We start from the raw sequence: 20,428 nt of genomic DNA on the forward strand, positions 1-20,428 counted from the left end.
TCCGATCTCTTGTATACTCCGATAACGGAATAATTCCTTGAGGTAAACCGCCGATACCCTTTGTTTTTTCTACCACCACTGCTAAAAGAAATGATGGGCGAGCGATCGGAAAAAGTAAAAGCAGATCGGAAGGAGATATGTCCGAGGCACTGTTGACAATTGACCACCACCTTGTCACCTCTCTCCGTCCGTCTCCGATTCTGGACCGCGCGCGGGGCCCACGCCCCAGATTTGCACCGGGCCGGGGCCCACCGCACACACCCTGCCCACACAAGAAATCGACAAAAGAAAAAAAAAACAAGAAATAGGCGAGACCGCGACGCGCGCGGGCGCGCACCCGCCGCTCAACAACTACTGCAGCGCGCACCGGCAGGCGGCAGCGCGTCCCCACCCCCACTTGGGAAATCCGGCAGAATCGCCGTATCCCCGGCGACGGCGAGGAAGGAATCGCACCCACCCCGTTCCCGTTCCCGTTCCGTCCGTGGCGATGAGGAAACGCTGACCGTTCCCTGTGGGGTGGCGGCGGGCGGGCGGAGACGGGGTGCCGTCCGTCGAAACGATGGGGTGGGGTTGGGGATAAGAAAGCAACAGGGCAGCTGCAGGGGGGGCCGTATGCCTTTTGCGGCTTTGCCTGCCCAGTGGCTCGTCGTCGTCGCTGCCTGCCCTCGTCGCCTCGTCCGGGATGGGGAAAGGAAGCCTGGTTATTTTAAATCGGGGCGTATCTCGTGAAATCCAGAAAATTCGATTTCACCACCCGACGAGCGACGACGCCTTCCCGTGGCTGCTGCTGCCTGCTGCTCTCGTCCCGTCTCCTACCCCTCGCTCGCCCAAAAGCGACACACACCCACAGACCCAGACCAAAGCGGAGCAGCAGCCAGGACGACGGACCAAAAAGCCGACGCTCAACCCTCCCCCTCCGCCTCTCTCTCTCTCTCTCTATCAGTGCGCCGCTGTCCTGTCCCCCTCCCGCGCTCTTCTCGGGTCGGTAGGCGCATGTGAATTGGGCGCGCGGGCCGGGATGGGGGCAGAGGACCCGGCTCCCGCGGCCGCTCCTCCCGCGGCGCCGGCGACCACGTCTCCGTCGGCCGCGGAGGAGGAGGAGGCGGGGAAGTCGGGGAAGCGGACGGGGTGGAGGGTGAAGGCGGCGGTGGCGCTCTACGTGCTGGCGCTCTCCGCCTTCTGGCTCGGCCTGCACTGGGACTTCCGCCACAAGGCGCTCAGCAAGGCAGAGGAGGGCCTCGTCTGCATGTGCGAGGAGCGGGCCAGGATGCTGCAGGACCAGTTCGCCGTCTCCGTCAACCACGTGCACGCGCTAGCCATACTCGTCGCAACCTTCAACTACGAGAAGCAGCCGCCGGCGCTAGACCAGGTACGCGTACTCGGCTTCTCCGACGACGACGAATCCATGTGTGTATGTATGTACGGCGAGCTTCTCCAGAGAGTTATTGCTTCCCTAGTCAGTCAGTTCCACTGCTGCTGCTCAGCTGCTGCGTTTTCCTGCTTCCGTGCTCCGATTCCCTGCGGAATTAACTTGCTCTGCGCCCGGAGTTAATCGCCTGTCTTTCAACTCCTTCCCACCCGCCTCTTCCATCAATCACCATAATCCTACTGCCATGACCATCTACCAGTACAACTCTGCGTATTCCCGGTCTCGTGCTGCGATTCCCCCCGGCCCCCAACCTCCTCCTCCGCCTCCGCCTCCGCCTCCGCCTCCATGTGTGTATGTATGTACGGCAGCTTCTTCAGAGAGTTATTGCCGGTCAGTCAGCTAGTCTGCCCCGCGCTGCTGCGTCCTTCTGGTCGCTTCACACGTCGTGCTCCGATTCTCTGCGGATATGCTACAGCTGCAGGTTACAGCCTTGCGGCTGCAGCTGCTTATATGCTTGCTTTCCTCTGCGCCCCTAATTAATCGCCTCTCTCTCGAGTCCAATTACGATTATACCTTGACCATGGAATACAGTACTTGCTCTGACTCTGCTCCCTCCTCCCGCTTCAATTAGTCATGGAAGCACATGCTACTCTGCTACAGCCTCGCTTCTTAAAATGAGCTCTGTTTTCGGGTTTCAGTTGACTGATTGCAGTTTGCCACTTGCTCTGTCTCTGTCTCTTCACTGACTCGCTTCTCTGATGGATGGACGGAGCAGGACACCTTCGCGGACTACACGGCCAGGACCTCCTTCGAGCGCCCGCTGCTCAGCGGCGTGGCCTACGCGCAGCGGGTCAAGCACGCCGACAGGGAGGCGTTCGAGCGGCAGCAGGGCTGGATCATCAAGACCATGAAGCACGAGCCGTCGCCGGAGCAGGACGAGTACGCGCCGGTCATCTACTCGCAGGAGACCATCTCCTACATCGAGGGCCTCGACATGATGTCCGGCGAGGTATGCGCAGCGGGGGTGTCTTTCTTCGGGTTTGCTCTCTCTGGTGTTGTTTTGCCACTGAACTTACTGAAGTCAAGGTTTGGCGTTTGTGTCGGTGCATGCAGGAGGACCGGGAGAACATCTTGAGGTCCAGGGAGACCGGGAAGGCCGTCCTCACCAGACCATTCAGGCTCATGTCCAACCACCTCGGTGTCGTCTTGACGTTTCCTGTCTACCTCGTGGATCTTCCTCCCGATGCCAAGGAGGAGGACCGCGTTGCTGCCACAGCAGGGTAAGGTTTTCCCATTTTATGTGGCATCGCCACATCCACTGCCTGTTCCAGCAATCATTCTGTGCTACTGGTAAAGGAAACCACAATGGCTACCACAGCGCATTAACATTACTGAGTCGAGAGTCGGTGCTCTCACTTGGCAATGAGCTCTTTACACTTGTGGTCACAAAGAAAGGCTTCCCGCACTAATTTGTTGCCAAAACCAGAATAGTGCCGTTACATTTTGTTTTGCATCAGAAAACGGCATGGTTACCATTCGCAGTACCATTTCAAGTACAAGACTGATCGAAATGGCTTCTTCTATATCTTGCCATTTTTTTCTGGCAGCCATTGTGCCGGCTTTTTACAAGCACTTATTCGTTCCTATTTATGGATGCACATAGTCAGTTGGAGCTTGGAAGCACCTCTTTTGAGGTGTGACAAAATAATCTTACTGAAACTAGCAATGATTCCTCTGAATAAGTATACTCCGCGGTTCAGCGCAGCTCAGCAACGGCAACAACCACAAACTGATCCTAAATCTGAATGTTATGGTTCAGCACAGCTCAGCAACAGCAGGAACCACAAACTGATCCTAAATCATCTAAATGTTATCTGACAGATACCTTGGAGGCGCTTTCGATGTGGAGTCACTAGTGGAAAATCTGTTGAGGCAGCTAGCTGGCAATCAGGAGTTGGTGGTAAACGTTTATGATGTCACAAACCATTCAGACCCTCTTGTCATGTATGGGTCTGAAGTTCCTCTTGGTGCCCCCTCGCCCTCGCACATATGCGTGCTGGATTTCGGTGATCCGTTCAGAAAGCACCACATGATATGCAGGTACTTTTGATAACTCATTTTAGCATAATAGTTTTTGTATTATACTGTATTTCTTATCCCACACTGTCCATAAATATGTGCAGATACAGAAACAAGCCTTATGTTCCATGGAACGCTATTACTACTCCATCTGGTCTCTTTGTTATATTTATGCTTATTGGCTACATAATATATGCTGCATGGGCTCGTTATGATAGTGTTAAAGAAGATTTCCGGAAAATGGAAGCGCTGAAAAAACGTGCGGAAGCCGCTGATGTTGCTAAATCTCAGGTCCAATTTTAGTTGGAAGTTACTTGCTGTTTGAATATTGCAAGTTTTATGATCTAACATACTCTTCTTTATCAATGTCAGTTCCTTGCAACTGTTTCTCATGAAATCAGGACACCCATGAACGGAGTGCTAGGTGATTCTTCTCTCAAGTATTCCATTCCTGCAAAAACAATTTGCATTCTACCCATTGATAAAGAAGAGTTATGCTTTTCATATGAGGGAAGTGGCATGAATTATGCTTTTCTTGTTTTTTTTGTAGGGATGCTTGATATGCTATTAGACACAGAGCTAAAGACAACCCAGAGGGATTTTGCGCAAACTGCTCAAGTCTGTGGAAAGGCATTAATATCCCTAATTAACGAAGTGCTTGACAGGGCCAAAATTGAAGCTAACAAATTAGAGCTCGAGTCTGTACCTTTTCACCTTCGGTCCATCCTTGATGATGTTGTCTCACTATTTTCTTCGAAGTCAAGAGAGAAGAAGATTGAGGTTAGTTCAACTGTTACTGATTGGGAACAGATGACTAGCCATGTTGAAGTGTGATCATACTATACATTATTTCCTCTGATGTCCCTTTGTTTATTTTCTTTCATAAAATTCTTTGAATTTCAGGAATGCTCTTGCTTAATACATTGATTGGTCTCTCCTAATTTCAGTTTATTTTCAACTTGTAGCTGGCTGTATATGTCTCTGAAAGAGTTCCTGAAATCCTCTTGGGTGATCCTGGAAGGTTTCGACAGATAATTACAAACTTAGTGGGGAACTCAATTAAGGTAAGTGTGCACTGAAGCGCACCACTAAGATTGCCATATTGGCATATGCTCTGTTCATAGGAAAGCTTAGTTTTACCAATGACATACTTCATACACTTCCAATTCCAGCATAGCTTACGCTGTATTCTTGTTCTCTATGTGTTTACATTGTCACAGTTCACAGAACGGGGACACATTTTTGTGCAAGTTCACCTAGCGGACCACTCAAATCTTGCAACCGAAGCAAAGGTTGAACCAGTTGTGAATGGTACCAATGGACATAATGATGAGACAACTGCTATATCCTCAAGTGTATCTCACAACACGCTAAGTGGTTTTGAGGCTGCTGACAGCAGAAATAGCTGGGAAAACTTCAAGTTTTTGCTTTCTCATGAGACAAATCAGATGCCATATGGAACTGATTCTGAGAACGTGACTCTTGTAGTAAGTGTGGAAGATACAGGGATAGGTATACCGCTTCATGCCCAGTGCCGGGTCTTCGCACCTTTCATGCAAGCTGATAGTTCAACATCTAGAAACTATGGCGGGACTGGCATTGGATTAAGTATTAGCCAATGTCTTGTTGAACTAATGCGTGGTCAGATAAACTTTGTCAGTCGACCCCAGGTTGGGAGCACATTCACATTCACCGCTGTTCTCAAACGGTGTGAGAAAAATGCTGTTAGTGTCAGTAAGTCTGCTTTGTTGCACCCTCTGCCATCCAGTTTTAAAGGTCTATCTTCACTGTTGGTTGATAAAAGACCAGTAAGAGCAACAGTAACTAAGTATCATTTGCAAAGGTTGGGAATTGCCTGTAAATCTGTAGCTACCGTTGAACTAGCACTTGGTGTGTTGTCGGGGAGATATGGCACTTTGCTAAACAGGTACTTAACTGTTGCAGCTTAATTCATCACTGCTCCCTAGATTACAATATGAAGTGATAAGTTACCATCTTTGGAGAAAAGAAAAATGAAGCATGCTTGCATACTTATAAATATTTAACTTCTTAAATAGAAGTTCTTCCTAAATAATTTGGATGCAAAATGGTTATGAAATAATGGTTCTAGGCAATAATATTGACCTCCTCACAACAGTGCTGCTTGGTCAATCGTATTTCTGATTATTTGATAGAATGCATTGTTGGAATTACTTTCATGTTGTATTATCACAAATACTCTTGAGTTCTTTTATTTTTGCATTATCGGAATGATATTTTTTGTAGCCAGTCTTTACTTTCAGCAAAAAATGTGAGTTGATGTTTTGTAAGATTCTGGACTTCTCGAGCAACTACCAGTTTGATTGTTAACTATGATATTTGACATGTTTTTATGTCCAGTTTTCTCCAATATAACTTGGTTTGGTTTTAATTTGTTGTGCAGCATGCATAGGAAACAGCCCTCCTTGTTATTAATTGAGAGTGACTCATGGGGCTTAAAGATGGACATCCCCTTACATACTAGATTTCTGGAAATGAAACAGAATGGATGTGAATCTGTATTCCCGCAAGTTATCCTCCTTGCCTCGGAAGAATCAGACAAAATGAAAGCAAAATATGCAGTTGATTATGTCATCACAAAGCCTTTGAAAGCAAGCTCACTTGCAGCTTGTATATTCCAAGCACTTGGTATCAATATCACTCAGGCAAACAAAGAAAAACATCATGGCTCAGATTCTCTTTACGGGTTGCTTCTTGAAAAGAACATATTGGTGGTTGATGACAACAAGGTAAACCTTAGAGTGGCTGCTGGTACACTCAAGAAATATGGGGCAAAGGTGAAATGCGTGGAGAGTGGCAAGGATGCTCTTGAGCTTCTGCAAGTCCCGCATGAGTTTGATCTTTGTCTAATGGATATTCAGATGCCAGAGATGGATGGGTAAGCTTACATGAGCAGCTTTTTAGTTTGCATGTTACGCAACACATTATGTATGTCAGTGCCACTTGTAGAAACTCTTTCACACAACTTTTTTTAGGGAACTCTTTTACACAACTTTCTTTTTGTTGAGTTACTCTTTTATGTTTCTTCCTAAAGAAAATATGCTTCTGTTTTATTCTTTTTTTGCAGTTATAACATGTAGTAGTACATATCTTTCTTATGCCAAAGGCTTATTAGAATAGGGCCAAATTCCAAACTTCAGTTTAATGTATGGTTAAGACTATGTATAATTTTTTGAAATGTCAAATCCCCAATGATAGGTTTGTAATCTATCTAACACTAGTAACTGCAATTAATGCAAGTGCTTTTAAATCCTGCGAGATTATAATACCTAAGCTAGTACACAGAAATGTGTGCTCGTTCCTGATAAATAGCCACAATTGTGTACAGCACCAATGGCCATCACTGTACAGTCAATATCATGGGTGATTAACTTGAGTCAATATCTACAGTGAATTGTTGCGCACATATATGCTCTCATTAATAGCAACAAGTAGTTATGTAATTAAAAGTAATGTATCTGTGTTTTATATGCTAGGTTTGAGGCAACCCGGCACATACGGGCAATTGAAGCAAAGGCACACGAGCAGGCAGACGATGCCGATAGTTCAGAAGCAGACAGTATGGCAAGGAAGGCCAGATGGCATCTGCCGGTCTTAGCAATGACCGCCGATGTTATCCAGGCCACTCACGAGGAATGCACTAAGCATGGAATGGATGGCTATGTCTCGAAACCCTTTGAGGAGAAGCAGCTCTTCCAGGCCATGAAGAAATTCTTGGGACCTAGCACATCTAGCTGACAACAATCCACACATCCCACATGCGCACGGCTGAAGCTGTGTGCTAATCTGCTAGGCAACCCGGTGTACATTGATTGGCAGGAGCTCTGACCGAACGGGGGCTGCTCTGCTATGTTTTGTGCAATCCGCTAGCTGAGGATGCATTCCGATTCCGGTGCTGTCCGTTGGCCGTAGCTTCTCCCTCCGAGGTCTGCGCGACGATCAAGTTCGTGGCAGGGCGTCGAGGGATCGAGGTGTACATGTATTCTATCGGCAGGCTCTGTTTTATCTCGTAATCTAGGAGAAACATATGTCAGAGAGTGAGCGCTGCATGGGCCTTCGGTGCTGTTGGAGCAGCGTGTTTAACGCATGCGTTCTTGAGCATAGCTTGTTGTACAGCTTCGATGGTTTTTCTGCTCCAGCCCGCTGTTGAGCCCGTGCGGGGACATGCCTGCTAGTAGGTGTAGTGAGGCTGGGAAAAGATGAGATTGATTTTTTTTTCGCTATTTTATGCCGTACTGGATACCATCTAGTATGTGTCGATTATGCTGATGTAAAACTGTAAATGTCTCGGTTGCATTTCCACCTGGATATGTATTGGTAAGGAATTGTGAATCGAGTATGGAAAAAGTATCTCAGAATGGAACTGTTGAATCGAACTCTCAATGTTTATAGTATATCCGTTCATCTCTATCTCCAAAGTTACCATTTGTAATATGAGCCTGATTGTCCTTCAGCACTGAATACAGTGAGGCTGGGGCTTCCCCGTTTTGAAAAGAAAAAAAAATCGAATACAATGCTATCTAGGTGGTTGGGTGATGAAACTTCCTCCCACCAAACAAAGATGGATAGAGAGACTATAGGGAAGGAAGCAGAATCTGCTCTAGGGACAAGGGACACGTTTTTATTGGGGAAACAATGGAACTGAACAACCGATCTGTCGGTCGATGCTCTGCAGCATTCTCCTCGTGCATCTTCCTCCGCAATCATTTCCCGGAGGAGACTTGTATAGAATCAGCTCATTAGCTCATTAGGTGATATCATAGGATCGGTTCTTAAAAATCATACTTACAAAATGCGAAAAAATCTGGAAAAAAGTTTACAACACACCTATAGTCTATATTTACAACTTCAAAAAAAATTAGGTCAAAACTCTATCTACATTTAGAGAAACAAAAAAGACAAATTCTGCTGGGAATAGTGTCAATCTTGGGTGAATAGTATATCACACTATTCACTCCCAAACTTATCTTTTTTGATCTCTAAATGTAAGTCAAATTTGAAGTAGAAATTTTTTGGTGTTGCATATATAACGCGGATGTGTGCTGTCACTTTTTTTTAAAGAATATTTGAACATAATTCTTGTATTCAAAAAAATCGATCTCATAGATCCTATCTAAAGCCAGATCCTACCTAAGTTGTCCCCTTCATTTCCCATACGCACGATTCATCGTCATTGCACATTCACCTCACCCACCTACGGATGTTCTCCACGCGAGCACGTCCCATTTGTCTGCTCCTCCCATGCTTTGTCCGCATGGTGGCAGCGGGAGCTCCTGCCATGGATGGGCGACCTCATGGTAGAGATCGAGCTCACACCAACGGGGCTCCGAAAGATGAGTAGATTGTGTGGAATGTCTTTGATAACCGTCGATCTAATTCCAGCAAAGCTTGTGTGAGCTGTATTTGTTGCCGACAAAATCGACTGGACAGGGTGGTAGTGTATTCGTATATTTTACGGGGCGCATACTACTTCGAAATGTGTGTGTTGTTTGTTGCGTGCACATTAACAATTTACTGCAATGATTCTAGATGGTTGCAGTTATGTTTGCAAATGTGTATCTATGATCCTGCATGTGTTGTTTTCTACGTTTCATGCTTATGTGTTTTTATGTTGCCTATGTTGTGACAAACTTTAGTCGCTTTTTTGTCTCCTCTCACAAAATGCGGATTTGTTACGTGTCCATAATTTTGTGTGCATGTTTGAATATTGCAACAATTTGTCAACATGGACCCTCAAAAAAAAGTTGCAATGTCCATAATTTTGATCATCGACTGGGTTCCTCGGTTCGCTAAGTTGACCATACTTTTCAACCTTAATGTAAGATCACATTTGTGCCCGCGTACTTGTCGACCTGGTACCACCAATTCCGCCTTCCCCCAATCTACTAGTTGAGGCTATTTTCTCCATGTACTGTACCATATGTTTTTCTATTAAAATTTAATTAATTTTCATTAGTTGCTATGGATGATATTAAGGGATAATGCATTGTGCAACTTATGTCTAATACCTTTTCTAGATGATGTGGATGATTCTCTACAATTGTGCATCCTTCAATTGTAAATTATTGTTTTCAAAACGAGCATACATCCTCCGATTTATATTAATTGACTCAATTTTGTTTAGATATAGATGTTTTAGTTAACAAACACGTCTAGATACATCCATATCCAGGTAAAGTTAAGTCAATTAATTTGGATTAGGGAGGGAACCAAATATCCACTGTAGAAAAAAGCTATTATTTGGAACTATATTGAATTACTTGAAAATCCTCTGAACCAAAAATGCCCTTAAAGTGAAATAATTCGTCCATTTTTTGAATATAAGACCGCTACACATTTCAAGGTAGGAATTTAAATAATTTTTTGACCAATAAAATACTGTATAATTTATATGTCATCAAAATATATCATAGATTTCATATTTGAAAAATGTTTCAACAATATTTTGGTGGTGTCCTGTAAGTTATATTTTGATGTTAAGTTATAGTAGTCAAAGTTTAATGTGTAGTGGTACTCCCTCCTTTATGGAATTTAATGTCACTACCAATTATACAATATTCAAGTAAAAAGCTACTATCTTTCGCTGAGAAGAATTAATTAGATACAATGGTGCTTGTTAATGTGAAGATTGCATTGAACCATAGAGATAAGCCACCATATGAAAAATCTTTAATTAGCCTGAAACAAAAACTTATTATTATTAAGCATGATATTTATTAATTGATTTTATTATCTATAAATAATGAGAGAGTAGCCTGGTATTCCTGAAGAACGGAGGGGGTTAGTATAATTTTGCATCCGTTCCGTACAGCAAAAACTTACTGCCGCTAGCAAAGAAAAAACTGCATTCCCAGATCCGCCGCCGCCAGTTCCCGGCGCCCATTGCCGCCGAACCCCTCACCTTCTCTCGCTCGGCGGCTCCACCTCCTCCTCCCACCGGTGCGCGCCCGCTACTTCGACCAGGGCAACTTGGTTATCCCGGATTCTTCCTCCTCCGATCCTCCGGACGCGAATCCTTTTGCTGGTAAGGAAACCCTACCTGACTATGATCGTTGTACATTTTGCCGTCAATTCTGCCCGGAACAATCAGATCCAGGCAGAGCATTTCCTTGAAGTTAAGGTCCGCCCCTGACTGGGACAAACATCAGGGCCAACTACTCCACTTTGCTGAATTTGGCCGTGTCTAGGCTTCGAAGGTCTGCACCGCTCCCGGTGGGCAGATGGATACTGAATACAGCTTGTCATTCTTGCATCTGAATGTAACTCTGTAACTTCTGCACCGCGGAGTACATTATGCATTTCGACTCCCTATGCCTTGACCTTAGTTGTATTGTATTTGTATGCACATTGAACGGAATTACGGAAGCTAGAGAATGCGTGATAGATAAGAGAGTAGGGTGGTGGAACTTGCAGATCTGAGTATCTGACCACATGCTGTTGAGCCATGCCATAACAGCCTATCACCCTTTTGTTTATGCATCTAGACTCCACGGTGCTAAAGTAAAGGGGGTGGTGGTGTGTCATGGACTCACAGGAACCTTTTTCGGTTGATTGATTAATGGAAGTCCGGTGGCCTCATGGGTGGCATGAGAGCACTTTGCCGTAAGATGCAACTCACACCTGCTCACCTGTCATGATTTCTTACCAACCTTGACACGTTTTGTTTTTCCAAAGGGGGGAGAGTGGGGCGGGGTAGATCCAATACGGTGGGTAGTGTGGAGAGGGGTATATAAGGAGAGTTGCAGCCTTCCCTCTGCAGACAACTTGTAGGCACGCAGCTTCTCTCTGAATACAATACAAGAGGCCGTCTCTTGCTGTGTCCCTGCCAAGATCTCCCTCGAGTTCTTGAGATCTGGTGAGGGTCGTCTCCCTGATCCAATGCATTACCTTTTGATTAAGCCTGTAGTCTGGTACATGATCATGTGAGGAGTGCGGTTTCATTCTGTAGTTGATCTTTCTCAAGTTGTCTGAACTGAAGATTGTCCTCAGATCTGAGAGTTCACTTGAGATTCATTGTCTCTGTCTGGTGTAGTGCCTAGATTGACTAGTAACTTTTTCAGTATGCCTTGATGCCATGGATTTAGTTAACTTCCCCCCCCTTCAGATTAGCATCACTTTCTTTTTATCGATTGCTGCCATGGCCGGTGGATCAGATGATCGTCATGATGTAATTTCAGTCTGTCATTCTCTTTGCATGTAGTCTGTCATTTATCTTACTTGTAGTCTGATGTGCAAAGGTTCATTTTCATTTTTCATTTTAAGTTAGCTGATGCTGTGAAGTTGCCTATATCTGAGTATTCAGAACTGTTCATGGTTTTTTACAGGATTAATATGGGTAGCTTTCTTAGAATCTGGGTCTGTGCGTGTCTTTCATTTTAATTATTGTTTGTCACATATTGCTTTTTCGAGATCTGAATCTTGATCACTTCTATTGACTCACAAATGGGCTTAACCATGTCTGATCAAAGTAAAAGTTTTCACTCTCCTGTTTTCCAATCCTCTGAAAACCATTATTTGCTGTCGCAGGTTATAAGCAGACAAGATGGTGAAGATCTGCTGCATTGGAGCTGGCTATGTCGGTGGCCCAACCATGGCTGTCATTGCCATCAAGTGCCCAGCAATTGAGGTGGTTGTTGTTGACATCTCCAAGCCTCGCATTGATGCTTGGAACAGTGACACACTCCCGATCTATGAGCCTGGCCTCGACGAGGTTGTCAAGGCGTGCAGGGGCAAGAACCTCTTCTTCAGCACCGACGTCGAGAAGCACGTTGCCGAGGCTGACATCATCTTCGTCTCGGTGAACACCCCCACCAAGACCCGTGGTCTTGGAGCTGGCAAGGCTGCTGACCTCACCTACTGGGAAAGTGCTGCCCGTATGATCGCTGATGTCTCCAAGTCTGACAAGATCGTCGTTGAGAAATCCACTGTCCCTGTCAAGACCGCAGAGGCCATTGAGAAGATCTTGACCCACAACAGCAAGGGCATCAACTACCAGATCCTCTCCAACCCGGAGTTCCTTGCAGAGGGCACGGCGATCGATGACCTGTTCAAGCCTGACAGAGTGCTTATTGGTGGCCGGGAGACCCCTGGGGGCCAGAAGGCCATTCAGGCACTCAAGGCAGTGTACGCCCACTGGGTTCCTGAGGAGAACATCATCACCACCAACCTGTGGTCTGCTGAGCTCTCCAAGCTCGCCGCCAACGCCTTCTTGGCCCAGAGGATCTCCTCCGTGAACGCCATGTCGGCGCTCTGCGAGGCCACCGGCGCCGATGTGTCAGAGGTGTCCTACGCCATCGGCAAGGACTCCAGGATCGGCCCCAAGTTCCTGAACGCCAGCGTTGGGTTTGGTGGGTCCTGTTTCCAGAAGGACATCTTGAACCTGGTGTACATCTGCGAGTGCAACGGCCTCCCCGAGGTGGCCAACTACTGGAAGCAGGTCATCAAGATCAATGACTACCAGAAGAGCCGGTTCGTCAACCGTGTCGTGTCCTCCATGTTCAACACCGTCTCTGGCAAGAAGGTGGCCGTTCTCGGTTTCGCCTTCAAGAAGGACACTGGCGACACCAGGGAGGCCCCAGCCATCGATGTGTGCAATGGCCTGTTGGGCGACAAGGCCCAGGTCAGCATCTATGACCCCCAGGTCACCGGAGAGCAGATCCAGCGGGACCTGGCCATGAACAAGTTCGACTGGGACCACCCGATGCACCTGCAGCCGACCAGCCCCGCGGCGCTCAAGCAGGTGAGCGTGGTCTGGGATGCCTATGAAGCCACCAAGGATGCCCATGCCGTCTGCATCCTCACCGAGTGGGAAGAGTTCAAGAAGCTGGACTACCAGAAGATCTTCGACAACATGCAGAAGCCGGCCTTTGTCTTCGATGGGCGCAACGTCGTCGATGCTGCAAGGCTCAGAGAGATTGGCTTCATCGTCTACTCCATCGGCAAGCCACTCGACGCGTGGCTCAAGGACATGCCCGCCGTCGCTTAGTTCTCCAGAGTTCACGTCGTCGTGGGACGAGAACTGGTGGACCATTCTTTCTAGTTTGCTTTTGCAGGAGACGAGGCTACATTTTCTGTCATGCATAAAACAGGGTTCTGTTGGTATCTTTTGTGGAGTTTTTCATGTTTCCGTTTTCGTCTGTAGATCATATATGTTCCTCAGTCTTTGTGCTGTTTGAGGACTGTAAGAATGTTTCTGTATCCAATGAGTTTTATAGCAATTTGATTCTCCCTTCTCTTATGCTGTGTTTGGTTGCAATGAATTGGGCTCTGAATTGGGGAATCTAGAATTGAGGGCCCAATTCTGCTGTTTGGATATGCTAGTTATTGGTTTGTGGAATTGCTGTCCAATTCTAAACGCAGGCCCGCGTGAGGCAACTTATGCCGTGCCCCAATTCAGAGCTCCCCACCTCCGTATTCGCTCTGAATCGAGCGAGGGGCTCGGTCTCTCCCGAAAAAGTACGAGGCCGCACGTCGCTCCTCCGTTCGCCCTCCTCCGCGCACCTTCGATTCGCCGGCCGGCAGGTACATCGCCGCCCCTCTCTCCCTCCCTCCCCACTCCGGCCGCCCTCCTCCGCCCCTCCCATCTCTCTCCCCCTGGTCCCCTTCCCCGTGGCTGCTCACTGCCCCCGCGCGACCAGAACCCTAGGTAGGTCCCGTCGTCGGCCGCCGGCGGGGAGTGGTGAGCGACGTGCGGCGGAGGCGCGGCGGCCTCCCCTCTCGCGGACGAGCGGCGAACTCCCCTCGCGCGGACGCGGGCCGGCCTCCCCTCACGCAGACTTCGCGGACGCGCGCCGACCTCCCGTCGCGCGGATGAGCGAGGGCGTCCCCTGGCGCGGAGGCGCGGCGGTCTGCCCTGTGTGGACGAGCGAGGTCGTCCCCTGTGTGGACGAGCTAGGGCCTCCCCTCGCGCGGACGCGCTGCGGCCTGCCCTGTGTGGACGAGCGGCAGCCTCCAATTCATGTTTGTACCGAGTATGTACTGACAACAAATTTATTTCGATTTTTGCAGAAGTTGAGGAGAACAAGTGCTGAGACCAATTCGTGTTGCGACCAAGGTTCGAAATTCATGTTTTGTGTTATGAGATATGAACTTGGGCTATGTAAAATATGAGATATGAACTTGGGCTATGCATACTTGTTGTTCATAATGTTAATGCTTCCATGTTAATATGAATTCGGGCTATGCATATTCAAATTTCAATCTTTGTTTGTGCATTGTAGAATCATCATGTCTCACCAAGAATTGGTTCATTACATTTGTGAAGAGAACAAACGAAGAAAAAGAAAAAGAATAATGCTCACAAAGATGTATTTTGAGGTCTCTATGGTTGCATTAGCATATGCTAGTACTCAAAGGTCACCAAGGGACCTAGGTGCCTTCGATGACTTTGAGAAGAGGGTTGCATATAGAAAGTATGTATTGGCAAGAACATACAATGGGATGGAGACAAGATGCTATGATGAGTTGCGATTAACCAAAAGAAATTTTCATAATCTTTGTGCTATGTTGCGTGAGAAGGGTGGTCTCAAAGATACAACTTATGTCACGGTAGAAGAAAATGTTGCTATGTTCTTACAAGGAGTTGGGCATGGAACTAAAATGCGGATGATTGGCTATGAGCGGTCTTTAGAGACAACCAGTAGGCACTTTGGTAATGTGTTAACTGCCATCTTATCTCTAACTGGGGAGTTCATCAAGCTTCCCGAGCCTACTGCCACCCCTCCCGATGATTACAAATGGAAGTGGTTTCCCAATGCACTTGGTGCTCTAGACGGGTGTCATATTGATGTGTTTGTTAGGGTGGCTGACAAAGGGAGATATAGGAATAGAAAACAAGACATCACCACTAATATGTTGGGTGTGGTTGATTGGAACATGAAGTTTCTCTATGTTCTACCTGGTTGGGAGGGCTCGGCATCGGACTCAAAAGTGTTGAAAGATGCAATGAGAATTGACCGCCAAGATGCATTTGTTGTACCTGAGGGTACCTCTCTTTGCTCTTGGCTTTCTTTTTCTCATGTTTAATTCATAACTAACTTACTTATTTGATGCATATAGGGAAGTACTACCTAGTTGATGCGGGTTATACAAATGGACCTGGATTCCTATCTCCATTTCGGTCCACTAGGTACCACTTGAAAGAGTGGGCTGCTAGTATACTAGGGCCCCAAACTGAAAAGGAGTTGTACAACTTGAGGCATTCTCGTGCTAGAAATGTAGTGGAGAGATGTTTTGGGCTATTGAAGAAAAAATGGGCCATCCTACGTTCTTGTTCTTTCTTTTCCATAGAAGACCAGGTAATACATGTCGGTATGGTTTGTAGATGGTTTGGGTTGTTGAAGAACAATTGCTAACTATGACATAAATATTTGCAGATTCGAATTATTAATGCTTGTTGTGTGTTACACAACTATGCAAGGGATAGACAACATGTGAGGGATGATCTATTGCTGCAGGAGATTGACGTTGAACTAGCAGCTACGGTCCCTGAACCTGCAGATGATGTCGCACTAATTAGAAGTGTGCAACTAAGCGAGACATGGACCATGTTTAGGCAGGATTTAGCTGATGAGATGTTTGCTGAGTACCTTGTGACACATGACGAACTAGCAATGGAGTAGTGTTCGAGTAGAAATCTAGCTTATGGTGTCCTTTTTTTGCTAGCTAGATGATGATGCTTTTGCCATTTGTGTGATATTTCCTACATGGAACCTTTGGCTGAATATATATATGTTTTAAGTATCTACAACTTGCTATTTCTCCTTACTTGCATTATATATGTCACTTGTAGAAGCATGGCTGAACCAAAAAATAAGAAGGCTAGTAGGACTTACCTTGTGTGGACTAATGAGATGGACACTCGCATTATTGTCCGTTCTTGTTGACCATCACAACAGAGGTGACCATGCACAAAATGGTTGGAAGCCACATGTGTACAATGCTTGCATAAAGCATGTGAAGGAGACATCTAATATTGTCATCAACAAAGACAAGATAGTAACAAGAATTAAAACATTTGACAAGCATTATGAAGTCATCAACAAGATGCTTTCCCAGAGTGGCTTTGGATGGGATTGGGATAATAACATGGTGAGTGTTGACAAGTGATGAAGTGTGGGCTAGATATGTGGAGGTATGTAACATACTAATTTTTTGCAACTTGACTATGCATTCTTTTGAACTTGAACATCATCTCGAATATATGTGCATATTATGTAGGCAAACAAGGATGCAGCTCCATATAGGTACAAAGAAGTGAAGAATTGGCAAGCTATCTCTACTATATATTCAAAAGACCATGCCACGGGTGCAGGTGCAAGGACAGGAGGTGAGTGTGCTCAAGTTGGATCCTCATCCGTTCCTCAGGTGGTGGTTGAGGATGATGAAGAAACTCCTGAGCTGCCTAAGAAGAAGAAGCAACGCACTGCTGATGCTATCATGAGCATGGTGGGAGAGCTGAGAATGACCGTTTGAGGAGGCTTTGAACTCAACCGCCCCACTACCACCACCACCACCACCACCAGCACCAAAGGTTACTCCTTCATCTGAAATCTTGGTTGAACTGAAGAAAATACCAGATTTGGTGGGTAATGAGCTGTTGATAGCTTATGGGAAGGTCACCGCCAACGAGCGCACCTTCGAATCACTCATGGCACTACCCATGGAACTGAGGAAGGCATGGCTCATGACCTTGCCTTGATGATTTGTGAGACGTACTGTATCCACTTTGTGCTATTTGTGAGGCATAATGTATCTACTTTGTCCTATTTGTGAGACATAATGTATCCACTTTGTGCTATTTGTGAGACATAATGTATCCACTTTCTACTATTTGTAAGACATAATGTATCCACTTTCTACTATTTGTAAGCATAATTGTCCACTTTCTATTTGTGCTATTTTCATTCATATTACATATGTTATATTGTTCAAAGTCAAAAATACTCTCAATTCCACACATGTGACATCCAAACAGGATTTGGTATTCCATTGAAATCTGAATTCTGTAGCTGAATACCACGCGCATCCAAACACTCTTTGTGGTATTCCATTGAATTGGTTGATTTGGTTTTCCATTGCCAATTCAATTCAGAGCCCAATTCATTGCAACCAAACACAGCATTAAAGGAAAACGCTCTGGATCATCCGGACGATACGTGCGATTGTTCCTCCGCCTTGCGCGAGCGACACGCGTCCACGGGCCCACCTCACCGCTTCTCTCTCCCTTATCTCTTTTCCTTCCCATCGTCTTCGCACCGTTCCCCATTTTTCTTCCGCGACGAAATCCATGCCCGAACTCAGACATTCGTGTCCGCCTCCACCAATGGTTGGAGCCCGTCCATTCCCTCCCGCTGCTCGCGGCTTCCGCCTCCGCTTCCACGCTCTACGTCGCGGGGGCTCCACCTGTCCGCGGCGTCGCGGCGGACAACGGCACCGTCTACTGCCTCGACTTCGCCGCCGCGACCAACACTTCCTATTCTAACTCCTCCGCCTCGCCCGTCGCGCTGCCGCTCGTCTTCTCGCATGTCTCCGGCGGCGCGAGCTTCCTCTGTTCGGTCGGCGCGGGCGGCGGCGACCCTTCTGTTCTCCTCTGGAGGCTGTAATCGGCGCTTGTATCGACGGACGCTGCAAGGGTCCCGACGCCGATGAGCCTCCATTGCAGCAGCGGGGTTGACGTTGCTGCCAACCGGCACGGCCGCCATGACGCATCCGCGGCAAAATATGCTGCTACAAAGTGCAGACGCCGAAGCTGCAAACGGCACCCGCCGATGCTTCCAGCCTCCGCCGAGTATTGCTCGCGACCCGAGGCCGTTGTTTGGCGGTGCTACGAGGACGGCATAGGAGGCAACCGCTGCTGCTACAAAGGCCGCACGGCGGCCACGAAGCTGCAGAGAGGGGCAGCGTGGCTGTTGCCGCTGCGATGGAACCGCGGGGCTGCTACTTGCGCGGCGACGCGGTGCTACCATGGTGGCGAGGGTTTGCTGCCAGCGCCGGCCGGCCTTGCTACCGGCGGCGAACGGCCTTGCTACGCCGGCGGTGGCCGGTGCTACAAAGGGCGAGCGCCCTTGCTACATCGAAGACCGGCGTTGCTACCATGGTGGCCGCCGTTGCTACCATGGCATGGCCGAGTTGCTGCCGCCGGCCGGCCGGCCTTGCTACCAAGGCATATCGGGGCTGCTACTATCCGGCCGCATCGGTACCGCACGTCGGGTCTCTCCGGCGACGGCCGGTGGCCAGCGGAGGAGCGAGACCGTCGTACATGGATTGGGACGGCAGCAGCGGTGAGGAGGGTGCTGCACCGGCGACACCACGACAGTGGTTCCCCGACGACGACACTTCGGGGTTCTCCGGCGGCGCCATTTTCAGGCCTCTCCGGCGAGGATTCTACGGCACCACTACGGATGCACCATCAGCAACGGTGATGCCAGCGCGGGCGGCGACCAGCTGGAGTTTCGGGAGGACGACGCGATCCCCTAGTGGGCGTTGTTTTAGTATTGTTTTTTTGTTTTCTTCGTGGCTCGTGGGGATGGTTGACCCAGGCTGGACGTGGTTTGGACGGTTTGGATCGATGGCATCGTGCGGCTGCCCACCCGGGGGATCGGATGATTTGAGGACGCTCAGCACGGCCCTTAAGGCCTTGTTTGTTACTAGTGTTTCAGTGGGGATTAGTGGAGATAATACTCTAGAGTATTGGGTGAACCACTGCTGTCACCCAATCCCCACAAAACCCCATCCCCAATCCACTATGTAGGGGTAGAGTATTGGGGATTGAAAAAATTACACTAAAATTTGGGAAAAAAATGGGGATGAGTGGGGATGAGTGGGGATTAAACTCTCTCATACTCTAGCACCAAACATGCATCGGGGATAAGTGGGGATTTAAAGTTTGGAGCGGATTATCCCCGCTAATCTCCACGAAAACTCTAGTACCAAACAAGGCCTAAAGGAAAACTTATCACCCAGTCCACCTCTTTTAGTTCTCCTGTCGGTCTAACTTTTGGCTTGTCAAAGTTTCTTCGGGCTACTTTTAGTATTTCTTTTGTATTTTTCAATAAGGGAAAAAAAGGCACAGGCTGGCTTTTACCCGCCCTAGTTCCTGTCCTTACAAAAGTACTCAATACAGAAGCCACTGATCTTATATCATCTTTTTTATCTGACAGCTAATGGCTTCAGTGAAACTACATGCTTTATTTCAGTTTTTTTTTTGAAACATGCTTTATTTCAGTTAATCTTACTGTACTTAATTTTCATCCAGATGAAACTAAGCAGCACCCATAACAAACTAAGAAATAGAGAAACACTTGAAATCTGGCCAGGAGTTACACGCTTACTTTCCATCCTGATAACACTAATTAAGGAGCACAGGTTCAGATAAAAATATGATCAGGAAAGGCATGATCTCTAGCGGCGGAAACACGCACACGGGGCATGCGTCCCCGACGTCCACAGAAACGTTCTTGCCCTTCATCTTCCCTCTTTCTGAGTGTGTCTACGCGACTGCACGTCCGCCTCTCGAACTGTTGGTGGCGCCGGCAACTTGGCCCCCGATCGAGCTTGCTGTCGAAGAATATCCCACGTCTCCCTCTCCTGCCCTCCAGTTTCAGGTCCAGAGAAACGCGAGGCGAAGGAGTGGAGTATCTTTTTCGTGGTGGCGATGGTTCCCGTCGGTCGATCGATCGTTCTTGTCAGTTTCCGGCGGGGGTTGCGTGGAAGGTCGATCTCCCACCTGCGCCACACGGGCTCGGAGAGGCGTGCGGCGGTGGCGAGTTCGCCTCCGGTGGGAGGGGCCGGAGGTGATGGCCGGCCGTGGAGCTGCCAAGTCTCGGGGGCGGCGTCCTTGTCCATGGAGACCCCCGTGGCCTGTCTTGGCGTCGTGTGCCATGGGTTTTTTTTTTCTAGGATTTGGATTTTTGCGTGGGAGAGGTAGTGCAGTGCTTACAC

The 20,428-nt window shown here is 47.7% G+C and overlaps 2 protein-coding genes across 3 annotated transcripts; both read left to right on the forward strand.

Moving 5' to 3' along the window:
- Window positions 1–1,018: 1,018 nt before the first annotated feature.
- Window positions 1,019–7,863, forward strand: LOC124697253 (probable histidine kinase 4). Its single transcript, XM_047229872.1, has 11 exons — window positions 1,019–1,369; window positions 2,145–2,378; window positions 2,483–2,649; window positions 3,251–3,469; window positions 3,553–3,739; window positions 3,821–3,872; window positions 3,999–4,228; window positions 4,414–4,512; window positions 4,669–5,375; window positions 5,871–6,365; window positions 6,964–7,863. Exons 1-11 carry the CDS (start codon window positions 1,019–1,021, stop codon window positions 7,223–7,225), a joined length of 3,003 nt encoding a protein of 1,000 aa, XP_047085828.1. The 3' UTR covers window positions 7,226–7,863.
- Window positions 7,864–10,372: 2,509 nt separating this feature from the next.
- LOC124700345 (UDP-glucose 6-dehydrogenase 4-like) lies at window positions 10,373–13,724 on the forward strand. Of its 2 annotated transcripts, none has more exons than XM_047232488.1 (2): window positions 10,373–10,511; window positions 12,014–13,724. In XM_047232488.1, exon 2 carries the CDS (start codon window positions 12,030–12,032, stop codon window positions 13,470–13,472), a length of 1,443 nt encoding a protein of 480 aa, XP_047088444.1. In that variant the 5' UTR covers window positions 10,373–10,511; window positions 12,014–12,029; the 3' UTR covers window positions 13,473–13,724. The 2 variants fall into 2 exon arrangements, with proteins under 2 accessions (XP_047088444.1, XP_047088445.1); XM_047232489.1 differs by lacking the exon at window positions 10,373–10,511 and adding an exon at window positions 11,314–11,342.
- Window positions 13,725–20,428: the final 6,704 nt, after the last annotated feature.

Source organism: Lolium rigidum, chromosome 3 (genome assembly GCF_022539505.1).
Source record: "Lolium rigidum isolate FL_2022 chromosome 3, APGP_CSIRO_Lrig_0.1, whole genome shotgun sequence".
Lineage (NCBI taxonomy): Eukaryota > Viridiplantae > Streptophyta > Magnoliopsida > Poales > Poaceae > Lolium > Lolium rigidum.

Bases quoted from the DNA above. Each gene is read 5' to 3' on its own strand.
- LOC124697253 (XM_047229872.1), top strand. From the start codon at position 1,019: ATGGGGGCAGAGGACCCGGCTCCCGCGGCCGCTCCTCCCGCGGCGCCG. The intron at 2,650-3,250 runs GTAAGGTTTTCC...GTTATCTGACAG, and splicing joins CGCGTTGCTGCCACAGCAGG to ATACCTTGGAGGCGCTTTCG. The intron at 3,740-3,820 runs GTCCAATTTTAG...TATCAATGTCAG, and splicing joins CTGATGTTGCTAAATCTCAG to TTCCTTGCAACTGTTTCTCA.
- LOC124700345 (XM_047232488.1), top strand. From the start codon at position 12,030: ATGGTGAAGATCTGCTGCATTGGAGCTGGCTATGTCGGTGGCCCAACC.